Source organism: Ailuropoda melanoleuca, chromosome 15, assembly GCF_002007445.2.
Source record: "Ailuropoda melanoleuca isolate Jingjing chromosome 15, ASM200744v2, whole genome shotgun sequence".
Classification (NCBI taxonomy): Eukaryota; Metazoa; Chordata; class Mammalia; order Carnivora; family Ursidae; genus Ailuropoda; species Ailuropoda melanoleuca.
Window position 1 is genome coordinate 24,465,718 of NC_048232.1, and position 22,448 is coordinate 24,488,165.

Consider the following 22,448-nt stretch of genomic DNA (forward strand, 5'->3'; position numbering starts at 1 on the left):
AGAGAGAGAGACCCAGCGAGAGAGGGAACACAAGCAGGGGGAGTGGGAGAGGGAGAAGCAGGCTCCCAGGAGAGGAGCCTGATGTGGGGCTTGGTCCCAGGACCGCGGGATCACACCCCAGGCCGAAGGCAGACGCTTAACGACTGAGCCACCCAGGTGCCCCGGGAGAGAGAGAGTCTTAAGCAGACTCTGTGCTGAGTCTGACGCAGGGCTTGAATCCCATGACCCTGAGATCACGACCTGTGCAAAAACCAATAGTTGGTCGCTTAACTGACTGGGCCATCAAGGCGCCCCAATCAATAAATCTTTCGAGTGAAGAACTCATTACTTCAAAAGCCTATGGAACAATTTTACAAAATCAGTCTTGGACTTAGTAGCAAAATAGATGTAAATCAGAAAGAAGCAGAAATTTTATAATACGTGTTCCCTGGTTACTGATTCTTTTAGAAAATATTTTTGATATGTTATATTCCTAACATATGAATAGATAGTGGTTTTTTTTAATTGCCATACAGTAAAATTGACCTCTTTTTGGTATACAGCTTTTTTGAATTTTAACATGGATTATACAAACGTATATAGGCATTTAATCATTACCACAGTGAGGATATTAAGCAGTTCCATCATTCTAAAAATTCTAGTGTCTTTTTAGTCATACTTTTCCCCTGCCTCTACCCTCTGGCAACCACTGGTCAGTCTTCATCACTATAATTTTATCTTTTTGAGACCGTCCTATAAATGGAATATATTATGTAAACTTTTCAGACTTTTTTTCACTTAGCGTAACGCCTTTGAGCTGTATCCAAGCTCTAGCATACCAGTGGTTTGTTTCTTTTTATTGCTGGGTTGTGTTCCATTGTGTGGATGTTTCAGAGTTGATTTATCAACTTCCAGTTTTTGGTGGTTATGAATAGACCTGTAATAAACATTTAGGTACAGGAATTTATATGAATATTAATTTTTATTTCTTTAGAGTAAATACCCAGTAATAGGATTGCTGGATCATATGGTAAGTGCATGTTTAAGTTTGGAGAATAGTTCATCCATTTTTAAATAAAATGATTGTATCATTTTACATTCCCACTAGCAGTATATCAAGTTCCTGTTTCCACATTCTCACCTGTTATACTTAAGCACAGACTTTAAAATTTTAACCATTCTAATAGGTATGTATGTGTTGGTAGTCTCATTGTGGTTTAATTTGCATTGTCTAATGACCAGTTGAGTGTCTTTAAAGTTCTTATTTGCTGTCTTTTGAGCTGTATTTTGAGTGTGTGTGTGTGAAGTATATAAATCTTTTGTTCATTGTTTGTTTTTTTCTTATTGTTGAGTTTTGAGAGTTCTTTATTCTGCATATGAGCCCCTTATTACATGATATATGCTTTCCTGATATTTTCTTAGACTGTGGCTTCTCTTGTCATTCTCTTAACAGTTTATTTCTAAAAGCAGAAATTTTTAATTTTGATGAAATCCAATTTATCAGTTTTTTCTTATGAATGTTGGTTTCAGTGTTACCTCTTTTGCTTAACAGAGGGTTGCAGTGATTTTTCTCTATGTTTTCCTCTAGAAGTTGTATAATTTTATGTGTTACATTAGGTCTGTGATTCATTTTGAATTTATTTTTGGATACAGTGTAAAGCATATGAATCAAAGTTCTGTTCTTTTTTTTTTTTCTTATATGTTCTAAAACTGTTTGTTGAAAAGACTGTCCTTTCTGCACTGCATAGCTTTTGCACCTTTGTTTGTATATGGTGAGTCTATTTCTGGACTCTGTTCTATACCTGAATCTATTTGTCTCTGTCAGTGCCTCACTGTCTTGATTTCTGTAGCTTTATTGTAGGTCTGGAAGTCGTGTATTGTTAGTCTACCAGTTTTGTTGCTTTTTTCAAAGTTTGGCTCTAGTGTCTTTGTGTTTCCCAGTGAATTTTAGAATCAGTTTGTTGATTTAAAAATAAAAGCCTAGGATTTTTATAGGGATTGCATTGAATCTATAGAGATCAATTTGGGGGAGAATTGACCTTTTAACAATATTGAGTCTTATCATAGAACAAATTTTGTGTCTGTGTTCATTTAGGTCTTTCAAAATTTCTTTCAGAGTGGTTACTTGTCTTTACATCTTTTGTCAGATTTAGCCCTACATATTTAATAGATTTTTATTAAAAAATTATTAAAATAAAAAAAATCCTTCGTTCATTGCTGATATATAGAAATACAGTAGATTTTTTAAACATTTAGTTTGTATCCTCCAACCTTGATAAACTTGCTTATTAGTTCTAGGAGGTTGTTGTTTTTTTTTAATCCTGTAGATTCCATTGAATTTCTACATTTTTTTCTTTCCAATCTGGATGCTTTTTATTTCTTGTCTTACTACCCTGGCTTTAAAGAAAAAAAAAAAAAGTGAAGAGGGCTGATAATCCATCCTTTGTTCCTGGTATGAAGGGGAAAAATACTCAGTCTTTTACCATTAAGTGTGATGTTAGCTGTATGTTTTTCATAGATACCCTTTATCAGGTTGAGAAATTTCCCTTCTGGTTCTAATTTGCTGAGAGGTTTTATCAGGAATGCATGTTGGATTTTGTTAAGTGCATTCCCTGCATTTGTTGATGATAATAGGAAGTTTCTCTTTTAGTTTAATATAGTAAAGTCCCCATTGATTTTTTTCAGTGTTAAATCAACCTTTTGTTCCTAGGATAACCCCACTTGGTTGTGATGTGTTGTTCTCTTATACATATTTGTATTAGTTATGATAAAATTTTGTTTAGGATTTTCATCTGTAGTCATGAAGGATATTAGTCTGTAGCTTTTAATTATAATATCTTTGGTTTTGGAATCAGGGTAAGGTACAACTCATAGAGTGACTAAAAAAGTATTCACTCTTCTCGTTCCTGGAGGAGTTTGTTTAGAATGGATTATTATTTAAGTGTTCAGTAGAATTCACTCTGGGCCTGGGATCTTTTTCATTGGAAAGGTTTTGTTTTTGTTTTTTTAAAGATTTTATTTATTTGACAGAGAGACAGCCAGCGAGAGAGGGAATACAAGCAGGGGGAGTGGGAGAGGAAGAAGCAGGCTCCCATCAGAGAAGCCTGATGTGGGGCTCGATCCCAGAATGCTGGGATCACACCCTGAGCCGAAGGCAGACACTTAACGACTGCGCTACCCAGGCGCCCCCATTGGAAAGGTTTTTAACCATAGATTCAATTTCTTTAAATAGATGCAGGATTCTCCAGTTATCTATTTGTTGTGGTAAAATAAACATAAATTTACCATTTTAACATTTTTAAGTTTATAGTTCAGTGGCAGTAAGTACATTTGCATTGTTTTTGCAACCATCACCACTATCTGTTTTCAGACCTTTTCCATCACCTCAAACAGGAACTCTGTACCAATTAAACAATAGCTTTCACTCCACTTTCCCCGAAGCCTGTGGTAACCTTTAGACTATCTTCTGTTTTTATGAATTTGCCTATTCTAGATACGTCATAGGTAGAATCATAAAATATTTGTCCTTTTGTGAGTGGCTTATTTCACTTAGCAGAATGTGTTCAAGGTTCATCTATGTTGTAGCATATATCAGAATTTCATTCTATTTTATGATTGAATAATGTTCCACAATATGTATAAACCACATTTTGTTTATCTGTTCATCTGTTCGGTGAGCACTTGAGTTGCTTCAGCCTTCTATTGTGAGTAATACTGCTATCAACATTGTTACGCAACTATCTATTTGAGTTTCTGGTGTCACTTCTTTTGGGTATGTACCTGAGAGTGGAGTTGCTGCATGCTATGGTGATTGTATTTTTAGCTTTTTGAGGAAATATCAAACTATCTTTCACAGTGACTGTACCATTTTACATTCCAACAAGCAATGCATAGGGGTTCCAGTTTCTCTATATCCTTGTCACCATTTGTTATTTCTCATTTTTTTTTTAAATAGCTATCTTAATGGGTGTGAAGTATAGTATCTCATGTAGTTTTGATTTCCATTTCCCTAATGGGTAATGATGTTGAGCATCTTTTCATGTGCTTGTTGACCATTTGTATATATTCTTTGTAGAAAAGTCTATTCATATCCCTTGCTCATTTTTGTGTTTTTGGTTTTTTGGGTTTTTTTTTTTTTTGCTCATTTTTGAATTAGGTTATTCGTTATTGTTGAGTTAATAGTTCTTCGAATACTTAGTGATACTTATCCCTTATCCGCTATATGATTTGCAAATAGTTCCCACTTTGTGGTTTTTCTTTTTGTCCTCTTGATAGTGTCCTCTGATGCACATAAATTTGTAAATTGGATGAAGTCCAGTTTATCTATTTTTTTGTTGTTGTTGCCCGTGCTTTTGGTGTCGTATCCAAAGAAATCATTGCTGCATCCTGTGTCATGAAAAATTTTCCCACCATTTTCTTCTGAGAGTTTTAAAGATTTATTCTTACATTCATGTCTTTTTTCATTTTGTGTTAACTTTTGTGTATGGTAGAAGGTAAGGGTCCAACTTCATTCTTTTGTATATGGGTATTCACTGTTGCCAGGACCATTTGTTGAAAAGACTGTCCTTTCCTTGTCGAATGGTCTTGGCTACTTTGCTGGAAATCAATTGGCTTTATATGTTAGGGTTTATTTCTAGGCTGTCTGTTCTATTCCATTGGTTTAAATGTCTGTCCTTATGTTAGTACCATCTGCTTTAAGTATTACAGATGTGTAGTAAGTTATGAAGTTGGAAAGTGTGAGTCTTCAGACTTTATTCTTCTTTTCCAGTATTGTTTTGCTATTTAGTACTGCTTGCTTTATATAAATTTGAGTATCAGCTTTTTCATTTCTGCAACAAGTTTTTGGAATTTTTATAGGGATTGTATTGGAACTGTAGATTGCTTTGGGTAGTATTGTCATCTTAACAATATTTAGTTTTCCAACTCATAAATACAACATGGCTTTCTACTTATGTCTTCTTTAATTTCTTTCAGCAGTGTTTTGTAGTTTTCAGTGTGTAATCTTAAAAGTCCTTGGTTAAATTTATTCCCAATTTTTTTTCATACTACTGTAAATGAAATGGTTTTTAAAATTTTTCTTTTTGGATTGTTCATTGCTAGTGTATAGAAATGCAACTGATTTTTGCATGTTGATTTTGCATCCTGCAACTTTGCTGAATTCATTTATTCTAACAAATTTTTTGTTTGGGTTGTGTGTGTGTGTTATTAGGATTAGGATTTTCTATATATAAGATCATGTCATTTGTGGACAGAAATAATTTTACTTCTTCCTTTCCAGTACGGATGCCTTTTATTTCCCTTTCTTGCCTAATTGCTCGGGCTAGAACTTCCAATACTCTGTAAAATAGAAGATGTGTAGTAAGTTTAGAATAGATGTCCTTGTCTTGTTCTGATCTATGGGGAAAGACTGTTAGTCCTTCACCAGTGAATATAATGTTAATGAGTTTTATATAGCCTTTACCATGTTAGGGAAATTTTCTTCTGTTCTTAGTTTGTTGAGTGTTTTTTATCATTAAAGGATGTTGAGTTTATTCAAATGCTTTTTCTGCATGAATTGAGATGATCATGTCCCCCCCCCCCGTTCATTCTTTAATGAGATATATTATTTTGATTGATGTGCTCATATTCCACCAATCTTGTATTACGGAGATAAAACTCTCTTTATCATAGTGTGTAATCCTTTTAATAGGCTGCCTACTTAAGTTTGCTAGTATTTTGCTGGGGATTTTTGCATCAGTATTCCTCTGGGATATTGGTCTATAGTTTTCTTTGTAGCATCTTTGGCTCCGGCATCAGAATAGTGCTAGCCCCCTAGAATGAGCTTGGAAGTGTTCCTTTTTCTTCAGTTTTTTGAAAAGTGAGGAGGATTGGTGTTAACTCTGTAAATGTTTGGTGGAATTTGTTAGTGAAGCCATCTGGTCCTGGGCTTTTCTTTGTTGGGATGTTTTTGATTAGTTATGGTCTCTTCAGATTTTCTTTTTCCTGATAAGTTGATTTTGTCAATTGTGTGTTTTCAGGGATTTGTTCATTTCATCTAGGTTAATCCAGCTTGTTGGTGTATAATGGTCCATAATATTCTCTTATAATCTTTTTTGTCTGTAAAATTAGTAGGGGCACCTGGGTGGCTCAGTCATTAAGCGTCTGCGTTTGGCTCAGGGTGTGATCCCAGGGGATGGAGCCCTGCATCAGGCTCCCTGCTCCCCTGGGAGCCTGCTTCTTCCTCTCCCACTCCCCCTGCTTGTGTTCCCTCTCTTGCCGGCTGTCTCTTCTCTGTCAAATAAATAAATAAATCTTTAAAAAAAATTTTGTAGTAATGTCCCCACTTTCATATCTGAGTTTTGTAATTGGAATCTGCTCTTTTTCCTTAGTCTAGTTAAAAGCTTGTCAGTTTTGTTGATCTTTTTTTTAATAAAAAAACAAAAAACAACCAACCCTTGGTCATGGAGTTTTCTCTATTGTGTATCAGTTCCCTTTATCCTTTATCTTGGTTCTGATCTTCATTATTTCCTTCCTTTTGTAGCACTTACTTTGCTCTTCTTTTCTAGTTACTTAAGGTGTAAAATTAGTTTATTGATTTGAGATGTTTCTTCTCTTACAATGTATGTGTTTATAGCTATAAGTTTCCCTCTTAGCACTGTTTTGTTATATCTCAAATTTTAGTGTATTGTGTTTTCATTTGCCTCGAAGTATTCTCTGATTTTTCTTATGATTTCTTCTTTGGTCTATTAGTTGTTGTTTAAAAGGGTGTTGTTTAATTTGCACGTTTGTGAATTTTCCAGTTTTCTTTCTATTACCGATTTCTAATTTCATTACATTAATTTAGTCTTTTAAAATTTATTAATACTTGTTTTGTCTGTCCTGGAGAACGTTTCATGTGTGCTTGAGAAAACTTTATTCTGATGTTGTTGGGTAGAATGTTCTATTGGATCTTACTGGTTTGTATTGTTCAAATGTTCTGTTTCTGTTTATCTATCTGGTTGTTTTATCCATTATTGAAAGTGGTATATTAAAATCTCCAACTAATACTGTATTTCTCCCTTCAGTTATGTAAATGTTTGCTTCGTGTGTATTGGGATCTTTCCTTTGGTGTATGAGTCTCTTATAGACAGTATAATTGGCTCTTTTATATATATTTATATATTTAGGTATAATAGTAATATATATTCTGCTAATCTCTGCCTTTAATATAATTACTGATAAGGATTTACTACTGACATTTTGCTGTTTGTTTTCTATGTGTCTTACAGAGTTTTGTCCCTTATTTCCTCCATTACTGCTGCCTTTTGGGTTTAGCTGATTTTTTATAGTGACATGTTTTGATTTCCTTTTGTTTATATTCTTTAGGTATTTTGTTTGTGGTCTATTTCTTTTTAAGTCAGCTCTAATAGTTTTTAATCTTAGAAGGAAACTGACATTTCATCTGAATTGTCAAGTTTTTTGGCATGAACTCGTTTATAACATTTCCTCAGTAACCTTTTAACCTCTGTACAATCTGTAGTGATGTGATCTTTCTCATTTTTTATAATGGTGATTTTTGTCTTTGTTTCTCCTGATCACTTTGGCTAGAATTTATCAGTTTATTGATTTTTTTCCTTACAGAACCAATTTTTTGTTTCATTGATTTTTAAAATTTTTATTTATTTATTTATTTTTTAAAAAGATTTTATTTATTTATGTGACAGAGAGACAGACAGCGAGAGAGGGAACACAGCAGGGGAGTGGGAGAGGAAGAAGCAGGCTCCCAGCGGAGGAGCCCGATGTGGGACTCGATCCCGTAACGCCCCCGGAACGCCGGGATCACGCCCTGAGCCAAAGGCAGACGCTTAACGACTGCGCTACCCAGGCGCCCCAAAATTTTTATTTATTTTTAAAGATTTTATTTGAGAGGGAGAGAGAGAGAGTATACAAGCTGGGGGGAGGGGCAGAGAGAGAGGGAGAAGCAGGCTCCCACTGAACAGGGAGCTTGACACAGGGCTTGATCCCAGGACCCCAGGATCATGACCTGAGCTGAAGGCAGCTGCTAAACTGACTGAGCCACCCAGCTGCCCATTGCTGTGTCTTCATATTCACTTATGTTTTCTTCTGTGATGTCTAATTTTTGTTAATCTCATCCCATGTCTTTTACATCTTAGACATTGTCATTTCATCTCTAGATGTTTGATTTGAGTCTTTTTAATCTCTCATGTCTACTTCACTTTTTCAACATGTGCTATACAGTTAAAATAGTTTTTAATTTCCTGTTTGCTAGTTCTAGCATCTATTGATTGCTTTTTTTTTTTTTTTTTTTTAAATTCATGAGAGACAGAGAGAGAGAGAGAGAGACAGAGGCAGAGGGAGAAGCAGGCTCCCCATGGAGCAGGGAGCCGGATGTGGGACTCAGTCCCTGGACCCTGGGATCATGACCTGAGCCAAAGGCAGGTGCTTAACTGAGTGAGCCATCCAGGCACCCTTCATACTTTTTATATAAATGATGTGGCATAATATTTCTTTATCTAGACCTGGAGAATACAAGATTATTTAATAGATTTTTCATTTGTTTAGCTGCAAAGAAACTTTAAGTTTTCCTTGGACTATGTTCTTAGCACTGTCCTTTAACGAATGTCCATGAGTCTAGGTATGGCTTTATCAGCTCCTTTATCACCCTAGCCCAAAACACCAAACTTTTTTTTTTTTTTAATCTTTGGCGTACAGAAAGACCTGATATAATGCATATGTTGAAATGCATTTTTATTACCTAATTTGTGTTTGTAGTGGATCACTAGCAATCATCCAAGAATTACTAATGTATTTCCATATTGGTGACAGGTGTTCTCATAAGCCTTTAGTATACGAGGGTGCTGTTCATCTTAGTTGTGGCTGTTCTGAATTAATTGTGACAAGCTAATAAGATCTTTTGAAAGTTTCTTTCCAAGCTTCTTGACCTAATGCTTTCCCTCTGGCCGGTGGGGTAAACTGCACATTAATTTTGATACTCTTTAAAGACATGTGGGCAGTTACTGTTCATTTAAGCCAGATGGCATGTGTCAACTCCTTTTCCTGGAAAGGGAGAGGGTTTTTTTGGATGGGCGGGGGGCGCTGTAGTAAAACCTTATGTGTCTTCTTATGGAGCTCTTCTCTTTACATAAATTAGTACTTACAGAAGATTTTCCTAGCACTTTCTCCTTTCACTTATGAGGATTCTTAGAGGATTGGGCACAGATGTTTTTGTGTGTAAATTCTCTTGCAATTGTGCAGTAGCAAGGGATCATTGATAAAGTTATATAGAATGAATACTGTTTTCTAGGATAAAAACAAAGAATTCATAAGACAAGGAGTAAGTGGCACTTTTATGTTTTTACCAAGCTGCTTACAGTCAGAATCTGAGTTAGGGGATTGGCTGGCTGTGGAGAGCAGTCTTAATGATGGAGTGTAGATGCATTTGGAGCCCCTTAGAAAACTGCCTTAGGGGGTCCAGAGTCAGCCATAGATAGTCTTCTCTACATGAGCACTGTGAATTCCAGCACTTGGCTCTTAATGTGTATTGTTAATCACCTTACATTGAAGTTTATTTTTCCATTAACATTTTTATTTTTTTCAAGCAAGTACAGGTAGGTAAGTGTTTGAATTCTGCAGGCATTTGGTTTTCATTTATTCTGATTAAATCCTAAGCTGCTGACCTTTAGTGACACTTTTTTTTTTCACATCCATAACTCCAAGAATTTGGGATGTGAATTTGGGTATTTGATAAAGTGGCTTTTCTGTTTTCTCGTTTTCTGGTAATTGATTTTAAAAGTATTATTTTACTGGGATGCTTATCAACATTTTCATTTTTTTCAAGGTGTTGACTTTAAGGTGAAAACAATTTCAGTGGATGGAAATAAGGCTAAACTTGCAATTTGGGTAAGAGTTTTAAAAATGTATTTTGTATGAATGTTCAACTTGTATTTTTTAAAGATGCAGAAATTGATGTGTGTAGAGCTCTAGAGGTAAACAATTTGTATTAAATAACTTTTGGACAATTTGGTTAAGGGATAAACAATAAATGGCTATGTCTTATAATTGGGTAATGAGGCAGAGATTTGTTTTATTTAAAATTTTAAAATATATAATCCCTTAAGAATATTTAAAAGCAGAATAAAATATAGAAAAATCATCTTGTCTGCCAGAGAGGATTATTGTTATTGAATATGTTTCTTTAAAGTTTTAAGAGGACAGTGTATACTCAGCTAACACCGAAGGCAATTGTTGGGGAGAAGGAGATGAAGATGCTCAGGAAAAAAAGTATTTTTCATGTTTGTTAGTATAAATACTTATGTGAGTTTGCCAACTTTGGATTTATTTTTTAATATCAATGCCCAGTCTTTATTTACTGGCTTCTTTTCATTTCCCTGTGAGCCCAAACATTCTGATACATGTTGCTTTCCTCACTAGACCTTTTCATCATAGTGCTGACTAAATAAAGTAGCATTAACTGTCAAAACGTCCAGGATGCTCAATGTCTATCTCTGTCTGCCTGTCTTTCCCCTACTGCTATCTATCTACCTACCTACCTACTTCTCTCTATATATCTAAATGATTGATATCAAATATATTATATTACATATATAATTTATAAAAATGTGCTCATCTATCTGATTCCCACATGTACTATGATAATTAAATATATAAATATGTTTTTATTACAAGTGATAATATTAGAACTGGTCAGCAGTCATCATGTTGAGATGTACTTCAACATGGTGATTAAATAGTAAATGTTTGGGCATCAGTTACAGATTGAAACAGCAAGTGTTCATGCATTGTATGATCTGATTCATCTTCCTGGAAATCTCGGAACGGCATATTATTTCTAACACACATTTATCCCAAATAACAAGTAACTGTGTAAGTGTGTATCATGTTTTTCTGTTAATTTTTTTCTAACATGTAATACTTTACATAATTGGTAGCCAGTTTGCCCCCCCCCAAATGTAATTATGATATCAGTCAGAATAGTAATGTCTAACAGAAAACAATTTGGAAGATGTTGAATTAGGCCATAATAAAATATATTGAACAGTTTTAAGAATGCTGACTTCTTCCCGTACAAAAGCAGGGACCTGATTTTCCATATACGTTTCATGGTTGAGTTTATCACTTCTTTCTGCCCTTGCTACTGTTTTGTGAGGTATGCATGTTAGAGTAGGATCTAAGGCTTGATGGTATCCATGAGATCTTTCTTTTATGCAATTGGTTTTTAAAATTTACTTTTTAGTTCCTGTGTAATAAAAAGTTGGCAGGTATTACTGAAATGACATCTTTATCATAAGCATATAAATATTTTTTAAATAAGAGGCTCAGTCTCACAACCCTGAGATCATGACCTGAGCTGAAATCAAGAGTCAGATGCTCAACCGACTGAGCCACCCAGGCGCCCCAAATGTTAATGTTCTTGTGTGTGTGTGTGTGTGTGTGTGTGTGTGTGTGTAATACTGTCATATGCCGCAAATATTTTTTTCCTGTTTGTCATTTGCCTTCAAATCTTGTTTAGGATGAGTGAGTGTGTGTATGGGATATGGACGGGTGGGGAGAGATGTTCTTGCCATACCAAGGTTTTAGTATTTATGTGGTCAGACCGCTTTTTTTTTTCCCCATGAATTTGAGTGTTACGTCATATTTAGGAGGGCCTCCTCACTCATTAATAGAAATACATGAATCCATTGTTTCCTCTAATTCTTCTGTGATATGCATATATATTAATCAGTTCTTCTCCTGCTTGGATGCTCCTCCTAGGATCAGTCAAATACAATAATCAAGTACGAACCTGTCCTCGCTGCTCCCGAAAGTGCCGCACACGCATCACGGCCTACTTAGCACCTCTAAGGCTATTTTTCTCTATATCCTGCCCTCACTGCCCTCCCACATTTTAATATTTAGTCTTTCCAGATCCTTCTTAGTCCTTTATCCATTTCTGTCTTTAATAATCTCTTTTCTCCTCTCCCATCAGACAGAAAACCACAGATAATAAGCTCTGCTTTTCTTACCTTACAAGGATGCTATTACAGTTAATGCAAATTCCTATCTTGAAAACAAACACACTTTTGACTATTTAAGCCTGTAAATTTTATAGGTGTTATAAATCCTGATTCAGTATTGTGGCACAGGGTTTTTGCCCAAATTATCATACCTACTTAAACATTTTTATAAGTGGATCCAAAAAAATCAAGACTCTAAATAGCTGGACTAATTTAAATATTTGTGTGTAAAGTGTCAGTCATGTTTTAACATTAAAACATTTTTTTTTGCTCTAGTCTTTTTTTTTTTTTTTAAGATTAATGAGAGAGAGAGAGGGAGCGCGTGCGCATGCAAGAGAACACAAGCAGGGGGAGGGGTAGAGGGAGACGGAGAAAACAGACTCACCACTGAGCACGGAGTCTGACATGGGGCTCTATCCCAGGACCCTGAGATCATGACCTGAGCCGAAATCAGGAGTCAGATGCTCAAGGCGCTTCGCAGTTCTGACTTTTATGTTGTGTTTCATCAGAGCAGTTACTGAGTTGATCTCAGTGAATATCAAGGAAAACAAATTTCATATTCAAATGCTTTCCACTGTTTCTGGAAATTAATTATTACAGTGTGGATACGGTTTGTTACAAAACAGAATATTTCTGTTATAACAAAAAGTCTTGTGACTAGAATATTTCTTGCTTGGTCCTTGCCCTAACCTGTATCAAATTATCCAAATTATAATCTGCTTTAGATACCAAGTGCACTTCACTTTATCACCTTTAATTTATATTATTGTTTTTGAAAAGTTGAGCCAAAGTACAAGTGGAATCATTTTAAATATCAGAGGTTTTATAGGAAACTTCGAAGCAAAGGGAATTTGTAAGGAGAGAAATCGCTCTTATCATAAATTTATCTGTTTAGCAAGTTTAATTTTGTTAATTTTTTCATGTCAATATGGCAGGGGTGGGGCAGTTTCTGTAGTGGTGAGAATCTGGAAGCAAGGACATTCTGCATTTATGCCAGCTTATCTGGGGAAGAGTAGTAGATGTGCAAAGTGGTTTACTTTGAAAGTTATTTTCCTCTTATGTTTCCCTTCTGGGACCACAAATTACTCATATATTCTCTACCTATTGCTCTTATATTATTTTGGCCAGGGAAAGAAAGTAGGTAAGTGGGAAAGTAGGTAGCTGGAGCCCGTCACTGCTGGTTTAAAATGCCTCTCCAATCTTATAAACCTTTTAGAGGTTATTAACATGTTTTATATCTGAAGGAGCTTCTGCTTGCCCCATAGCTAAACTTGAATTTACAACCATGAGACTGGCAGCTAAGTTGATGTTTGACATAACGTCTACACTTTTCTTCAGGTTTTTTTATGTTAGCAGACTGGAAACTTTTTCTTAAAGGGCAGATAGTAAATATTTAGTGTAATCCTAAGGCAGGCCATGTGGCAGTGCATAAGTGAATGGGCCTGGCTGTGTTCCAGTAAAACTTTATTTAATAAAACAGGTGGTGGGCTGAGGGAGCCATTTGTCAACTGCTGCTTTGCATAATCATAGATATCTTGAAGCCACAGTCAAAGGATGGTAGAAAGAAGGCAGAAGGAACCAGGCCCGGAAGTACAGACTTGTTCATTAGTTTGGGGATTTTCCCCCCCAAGAAAAGTTGAGCAATTATCCTGTGGCAAGAATTGCTCTAGGCACTGGCGTTAAACCGGTGATTAAGCAGATGAGGTCTCTTTTCCTCATGAAATTTGAACTTCTTAGCTGGTGTACTTCTTATGTTCATCTCCCCCAATATGAGTCAGAAACATGTGATAGCAAGTGGTTTGGTTTTATGCATTTTCCTAAAAGAAGATACACGGAAAATACTTTAAGAGTCCAACCTAAAAATTGTTTACCTAAAATAACTGTAATTCTCTTTTAAAAAAATAATTGGTTCTCAACAGTGATTCTACTTTAGAATCTCCTGGAAGACTTTGAAAACTCTGTCGTACGGTAGACCAATTAAACAGGAATCATTGGGGGTTGGACCCAGGCATTGGAATTTTTCATTTCCCAGGAAATTTCATTGTGCTTCTGAAGTTGAGAACCATGGCTTTCAAGGAAATGGGTTTAATGTGTGGTAAAAATCTTAAAAAATATCCCTTTACTTAGATGCATTTTTCTAGAGATGTCAGTATTTATTAATTTTATTTTATGTAACACTTGTCAGTAAGAAAATACATCTAATTTAAATTTCAAGTTTTAAATGAGCTTGTGCATGGATATTTTTAATAATGCTGTTGTGACTTTGTACTCTTAATAAATTGAAGATCTATTATTTATACTTTTTAAATTTAGTAATAATTGATTGTCACTTTTAGGATACTGCTGGTCAAGAGAGGTTCAGAACATTAACTCCCAGCTACTATAGAGGTGCACAGGGTGTTATATTAGGTAAGGTTTTACTTTAAGATAGTCTTTTAAAAATATTGTTATTTTATTGCAATTTCTGATTTTCCTTATCTGTGAAGGTCAGTAAGTTTTTATTTTTCTTCAGGGGTACCTATATGTAACTTGAAGTTATATTAGCTTCATTTAATATTAATGGATATTTAAACTTCCAAAATTTCTTTTCAGTTCTTTGTCTAGCAATTAAAAGTTAAAGATCAAATTAATTTATTTGTTTTAAAAGCACATGTTGATGAGGACATATTTGAGGGTTAATCCACCTGTAATTGTCTTAAGAGTGGTACCAGAAACTGATCTTCAGTCAGCAGCGTATTAACATTTGCTGTGCGTTTATAAAGGAAGAAGTGTGCTAGTTGCTTAGTTGAATCTGTTTTATTAGTCCTAAAAAGTATCACAAAGCACTTAACATTGTTGATTCATAATCCTACAGATTCTAAAAACCAAATGTGGATTCTCACAGTAAGTTGTTGAAAAGTACTTGTTATTAATATTCCTGGGAAACTTTTAAAAATAAATATTGATCAGTTTTAGGGAAAATTGTCTTTTTATATTATATCATAAATTGTGAGGTTTTAGGTTCATTTCATTAATTTTTAACAGCAACTCTTACTTTGGTTCAGCATCTGTAAGTGTAGAAAACACTTTAATAAGGTCTTTATATATTACAATGCAGTGCGATGTAAGGTGAAGTGATAAAGGGAGACAGGATCCTATCAGTTAAGTTTACATATTTTTTCAAAGTTGCAAGTTCTGGTCCTTGTAAGAGTAAAATTAACAGGATCATAGATGTTTAAATCCATGGGAAATTTTTGGTATTTTGCCACAGGTTTAGATCTGAATGTTTTTGGATAAATGTCTTTTATTGTTATGAATGGAAACAGCTGTTGTTTTGCTTAAACTAATTTTCAGTTATCGCACAGGATATAATTTCATTTCTCTCACAGTGTGTATTAATAAAATTGAAGCGTGTGTATGTATATGTTTATTATTTTTTTTAAGATTTTATTTATTAATTTGACAGAGAGAAACAGCCAGCGAGAGAGGGAACACAAGCAGGGGGAGTGGGAGAGGAAGAAGCAGGCTTCCAGCGGAGGAGCCTGATGTGGGGCTCAATCTCAAAACGCTGGGATCACGCCCTGAGCCTAAGGCAGACGCTTAATGACTGCACCACCCAGGCGCCCCTGTTATTATTTTTTAATACACTTTCTCCCATCTGGGTGAATAGATACTGATTGTTAAGCATTGAAGACTTAGAAACAAACTTGCCTATATAGAAATATTAGCTCTTAGTGACATATCGGAAATAAAATGTCATTGCTTATTTTTAATGCTAATTTAATAAGTGACCCTTTTTATTTCAGTTTATGATGTCACAAGAAGAGATACCTTTGTGAAATTGGATAATTGGTTAAATGAATTGGAAACATACTGCACGAGAAATGACATAGTAAACATGCTAGTTGGAAATAAAATTGATAAGGTAAGAAGTCAGACACTCGGCATTTTGACTGTATTTTGGTAGCTTTTCTTAATCTTTATTCTTATCTTTTAGGAAAATCGTGAAGTCGATAGAAACGAAGGCCTGAAATTTGCACGAAAGCATTCCATGTTATTTATAGGTAGGTGTGTGAACATTTATCCTTTAATTATTAATGAGGAATTTTAAGGAGTTTTTGCTACATTTTTCTCGTTATGAACTGTAGATGTATGTATTTAGTTCATTATTTTCTTGTGCTGTGAAATCTAACTATAGAGCCAGGTTCATTTTTCCTTCTGTAAAAAAAACAAAAATCAGATCGCATTTTGTAAGTTGGATAGGACACAGTCCGATCATTCATCTCAGGATGTAAGGGCATTCAGTAAAGCCAGGCACCCAGTGTTGTAGTTGTGCCTTGCTGGTCCTTGTGCTGGCAGCAGTGGTACCACCTGGGAGTTTGTTAGAAATGCTTCATTTCAGGCCCAACCCAGCTTTTCTGAATTAGAATCTGTATTTTAACAAGATCTTCATGTGATTTGTGTGCACATTAATACTTGAGAAGCAAGGTAAAGTAGGGTTTGGCAGACTACACCATGGGGCCAAATCTGGTTCCACCACTTGTATTGGGACATGGCCTTACCTACGTTCATCTACGTGCTGCCTATGGCTGCTTTGGTGCGTCATGGCAGAGTTTAGTAGTTGCAGCAGAAACCATGTGGCATTCAAAGCCTCAAATATTTACCATCTGGCCCTTTACAGGAAAAGTTTGTCGATCCCCTGTCTAGGAAAGTGGACAGGCTATATCACTGTGGAGCTTTTGTAACATTACAGATTCCCTGGGCCTTGTCACAGGTCTGAAACAGCCTGGAAGACAGTTTCTGAAAACACCTTAATTGATTCTGATGTGAAGCCAGCTTTAGGAATTACTGATTTAGCTCTTCCACTGTTAGAATCTTTTAGGAATTAGGAAATGGAAATAAAAGAACATCATCTATAGATAGAAGCAGGGTGTTATAAGTGGAAGGTAATAGGGAATTTTAGAAAGGAATTAAGTACTACGTCTTTTGCTTACTTGCTGGTGTCCTTCATTTTGATGCATTAGTTCAATAAACATTTATTGAACACCGACAGTATAACAAACAGATGAACAAAATGGACATAGTCCCTGCCCTCATGAAACTCACAAACAGACTTAAGTAAGTAAGTTGTGCTGTGAAGGAGAGAGAATATGATGGGGGTGGGAGGTAATTAGGAGAAGTTCTTGGAGGTAGTGCCATTTGAACAAGAATCCATAATATGAAGATCTAGAGGGAGAACATCTCAGGCTGAGAGAATAGCAAATATTTCCTGAAGTAGGAACCAGTTTAGTGTGTAAGGGACAGGAAGAAAGCTTGTGGGCTGGAGCATAGTGTATATTGGGGGAAAAGTTGGTGATGATAGGAGATGAAATTTAAAAGGTCATGTTGGGCCTTGTAGGGTATGGTAAAGAAATGGATTTTATTCTAAGTGTAGAAAGCAGGGGAGTAGTGCTGTGTTCTGATATTCTTTGAAAAAGACCTGTTTGTACAGAAAATGGTCCATGAGGAGCATAAGCAAGAGGCTTGTCATTTTCTTACAGTGGCCCAGATGAATAATGCTGGTGCCTTTGACTGTGGGAGTGGTTGTGGGTGGCTTCTGGAAGGTTGGCAGACCTAGGAGATATTTGGATGGTAAAGGTGATAGGCTCTGCTGATAGATTGGGTATTGAGGATACGGAAAGAGAGCAATCAAGGATAACTGAGTCTCTGGCATGAACAAACTATGTGGACTGTGCTGCCATTAACTGTGTGTGGGAGTCTGAGGTAAGAACAGGTTTGGGTAAGGGAGTGGGGAATCAAGAATTCTGCTTAGCATAAGAATGAACCATTTTTCAGATAACGAGTGGACATGCTGGTCATTGGCATTTAGGTGGTATTTAAAGTTATGTAATTACAGATAGTGGTCACAGGACTAACTGGGTAGAAAACAGCTGAAGATTGAAGCCTGGGGTGCTCCAGCAATTGGAGGTCAGCAGACAGAGGAGGGTCAGCAAATAAGGCTGTGAATGACGTGCCAGTGAGAGGAGGAATACAAGTGTTTAGTGTCCTGGAAGTCAAGTGAACAAAGTATTTAAAGGTAGAAAGTGATCAGCTGTATCAAATGCTGGAAGATGTCAAATAGGATTTGGACATTGGATTTGACAAGATGGAGAACACTGGTATTTTTTAAAAGAAAAGTTTCAATGGAGTGGTGAGAACAAAAACCTAGTTAGGGTACAGTTGACCCTTGAACAGTATGGGGCTAGGGGTCCCGATCCCCCGCACAGTCGAAAATCTGCATATGACTTTTGACTCCCCCAGAACTGAAATGCTAATAGCCTCCTGTTGACCTGAAGCCTTACTGATAAGCAGTCAGTTAACATATGTTCTGTATGTGCTGTGTCTTACATACTACATTCTTACAGTAAAGCTAGAGAAAAGAAAATGTTACTAAAATCATAAGGAAAAGGAAATACCTTTACAGTTCTATACTGTATTTGTCAAAAAAAAAAAAATCCATGTGTAGGTGGACCCTTGAACAACTGGTGGTGTTCAAGGGTCATTTATAGTTCGAAGAAAAAATGTGAGCTAAGAAAGCGGAAACAGCTTACATAGGTAACCCTTGATGACAATTTTGCTTTGAAAGAGAGTAGAGAACCCGGGTGGCTACTAGAAGGGTGTGTGTAGGCTGCAAGGCAGGGTGGTTGGTTGCTTGGTTGGTTAGTAAGATGGACAATAGTTTTGGAGGCTTTTAAGCTGACTGATGTGATCCAGTAGTGAGGGCATGTGAGGCACATGATTCTTCAGTGAATGAGAAGGGATGGGATCCGAGGAGCTGGGAAAGGGGCTGCTCCTTGATAGCAGGGGCAGTTCCTCCACTGTCATAGGAGCGGAGGCAGAGCCGAAGGTTACACGTGCAGGCAGGTGGGTGAGTCCCCTAGTGGGATGATCAGTAGCTCCTGTCAGATAGCTTCTGTTTTTCTCAACATAAAGGTAGGTCATGAGCTGAGATAGAGGAGTTCTATCATAAAGGAATGAGAGTCATCCCAGTGAAAAAGGCAATTACTAGGGAAAGGTAGGATTGGGGAGCAGGGCTCAATGTCCACATGAGTTTCATGGGGAGCATAAATGTAAAAGGAGATCAGTGGCCATGGTTGTATGTCATTTATCCAGTCACCTGTAGCTGCTTGGTTGCAGGCAGAGAACAGCCAGACCGTTCAACTTGGAGCCTGAATTTCCTTATCCTGAAATGGGAATAATGCTCTATTTTGGGGGTTGATTTTAAGAACTAACTGAAAAATTAAGGGAGAACTTTGGCATAATATTTGAGTAGGGCTTTGCAGTGTACAGTTCTGTCACAAAATCTTGGGCTTATATAACACTCACTATTCTTGTGGATAGAATTTAAATAGCTCAACGTTTGAGGGTTGTGGGAAATTCACGAATATTAAACCTGTGGAAGAAGCTGCAGATTTGCCTCAGTGTATAGTGCTGGCTGATATTTATGCCCTAGTAGTTTCCCAGAAAGACGTAGGAATAGGACCAGAAAAGAATAGACTCTGACGTTTTTTCTTGAATTTCAGAGGCAAGTGCAAAAACGTGCGATGGTGTACAGTGTGCCTTTGAGGAACTTGTTGAAAAGATCATTCAGACGCCTGGACTGTGGGAAAGTGAGAACCAGAATAAAGGGGTCAAACTGACACACAGGGAAGAAGGTCCTGGAGGAGGAGCCTGTGGTGGTTACTGTTCTATGTTATAAACTCTGGGAAACTCCATCTCTTGCATATTTGATCAGATAGTGACATCTTTCTGTATATAAACTCTCTAACTGCTATTTTAGGGACCTTGCAATTTGCACATATTTGTTTTGTATCATGGCAGTAAATATTTGCAAGAAATCCCACTCATCGGCTTTCCCAGGTACAATGTTATGGTAAGCATGCACAGTTTGCAGTCTACAGTTTTTTATGTAACATAAAATAGGTGTACTTTTTAAAGTACATTTGATTTTATGATTTACATTTATCATGTGATTAAAAAAAATCCACCTATCTAGTCTATGTTGATACAAGGTCTACTTTTGGTTTCCTCTTTGCTTATATTCTCCTATCAATTACTGAATTAGTTGGTATATAGAACTCCCAGAACCACTGGGAGATATTCAGGTATCATCAAACCTGGCAGATTTCCTTTCAGGAATAACACAGAGCATGATCCCACAGCTTTTGTAGGATGTTTGCTGACAGATTCTCTTTTAGTACTAAGCAAAATTCTCTTTACAGGGCGCAGTCCAGGCCAATTTATAATTAAATCCCCGTTTGTTTTGATGATGCTTCTAAAATAGCATTGATGTGTTAAGTTTGGACTTACTTTTAAATTTTCTTCAATGAGTAGCTCAGTTGCTTAACTGGCGTTTTAACTCTGTGATATGTATGTCGGATTCTGACCCTTTGTGCAGCGTTTTTAGTTATGTGGTGTTTGGCAGAATGGCAATGAGGTTTTCCCCCATTTTGGTTTTGGAAGGACGAGAATAGTGTTTATGTAACTCACGTAGTACTTATCACTTTAAAAACCAACATCTTTTTCCATAAATGTTGGTGGTGTTTGTCCAGGTACCTCAATTGTAGCTTGTGTAATGTTTATGAACATCTGTATCTTATGACTTCCTTAAATGGCTAGTTGATATTCAGAAACCTATTTCTGTGTTTTGAGGGTTGGGAAAAATAGAACACTAAATGACAATAGGAGAAAGACATATTGCTTCCAGATTTTGATGTGTGTGGGAAAATACTGTTGCAATGAAAATCTTGGTAATTTACTGTAACAAGTAGCCAATAGTTTATCAAAACCAACTTGTACAGACTAATAAATCTTTTCCACAGTATTCAGTTTTCTAACCTCTTGCTATTATACATTGCATATTTTTTCACTCATATGTTATTTAATTTACCTTGATATCTGCTATATTAATCCCCCAACTAAGTTATTTGTCCTTTCAGGCAGGTTACCATGATATCCCTCGGTAAGATTTCTGATACTAATTTCTGGGCAGTTTGTTATTTGTATACAGTTGCAAATGATAGACTTCTTTTTGGCTCACCTTTGCAATAACTTGTGATAGTGGATTTACTTCAAGTTGGGTTCTTTCTGAACTGTACGTCTTCACATAAGAAACCTTACATTCTACTTGGTTCACACTTGTGAGACTACATTACGTGTGATTAAAGGTTTTATACATTATATATGTATTTACTAAATATAAAACATTTACTTCTTTACTGTTGGAGAAAGGTAGCTAACACATGTACTTATGATTTGTTTGTGTTACATTAAAGCTGTAGATTTGTATATTTATGTAGTGTTGTCTGTATTGACAAGACATTTATTTCTGTTTATTGCTTTTTGCTCCTTGAGCTATATAATAATGGTTTTGTGCATTGGGTTGTGTTGATTTGGTCAAAATTTGAATACATATGAGTCACTTACTTTTAAAAACTAATTTTGTTTGATAGATTTATATTGTAACCTTTTATAGTTTTTAAATAAATATAGCCTGCTTTCCCTAGATGCATTTATTCAGGAAGTACTCTGCATTTCCCTATTACTCTCATGGGCTGAGGAACATCTGAATATAGTGTTATTGAGATTCTAATGTATTATATGGCTTTCACTTCACTATTTTGTTGCAAGCTTATTTCCTAGTGGAGGTTTTCTAAGTGAAGTAGTTATGATAACTAAAATCAGTCACTTGAATAGCTGAGGATTTTGTTAATTCTTCATTTCCAAATCAGTTGAAGCAGTTTAAAAGTGCCTTTTGCAGATGGTGCAAATTAGAACAATTAGAATATAGTGTTTCGAATTCTAGAAATACTGACACAGACCTAAACAAATAAATACTCAATTTATATTACATGTAATAGTTAACATCTAAGAGCTGGATTATTTTTATTTCATTAAACCTCACAACAACCTGAAGAAATTGGTTGGTATGCCTATTATGCCCATTTTAAAGAGGAGGATAATGAAATTCAGGTTTGCTAGGTAACTCCCCAAAGATCACAAAGCTTCATCAGTGATGGAGCTGGATTGCAGTGAAGGCATTTTTCCCATGTCCATGGTCTCAACCCTGCTACTTTTGCTATGGCTGCTTACTAGCTCCTATGTTTTAACACAGCAGTATTAAAGGCATTCCCTCGTGTTTTTTTAAGTCATTTTTTTCATATGTGTAATAGAAGTAGATCAGATTTCTTGGTTATAAAGTAAATTCCATTGATGTAAACTAAACAGGTAAGTCATTTATCTGAAAGTTAAGGTAGTAGAGTGGGTCATCTCAGTCCTCTTCCTTCTTGGGATGGAATGAAAATCCCTGACTTCGGAAAGATACAAAATCAGGAGATGTATGGGACCTTAAATTTGTAATTGGACCTGAGAAAAGAAATCAAATCTAGGAATAGTTTTTTTTTTTTTTTGGAGTAGTCTTTTGCTTAAAACAAATCTGGGGGAATGTTTTCGTCAAGT

The 22,448-nt window shown here is 36.0% G+C and overlaps 1 protein-coding gene across 2 annotated transcripts in view; it reads left to right on the forward strand.

The window, feature by feature from the left end:
• RAB18 (RAB18, member RAS oncogene family) overlaps positions 1 to 21,426 on the forward strand; it is a 33,534-nt gene extending 12,108 nt beyond the window's left edge. For both annotated transcript variants that reach the window (XM_002929578.4, XM_034643744.1), the window contains 5 exons: positions 9,797 to 9,858; positions 14,309 to 14,381; positions 15,758 to 15,876; positions 15,949 to 16,015; positions 19,514 to 21,426. In XM_002929578.4, the coding sequence (XP_002929624.1) occupies positions 9,797 to 9,858; positions 14,309 to 14,381; positions 15,758 to 15,876; positions 15,949 to 16,015; positions 19,514 to 19,689 (497 nt within the window). In that variant the 3' untranslated portion in view covers positions 19,690 to 21,426. The remainder of the gene's footprint in view (positions 1 to 9,796; positions 9,859 to 14,308; positions 14,382 to 15,757; positions 15,877 to 15,948; positions 16,016 to 19,513) is intronic.
• The last annotated feature ends 1,022 nt before the right edge of the window (positions 21,427 to 22,448 follow it).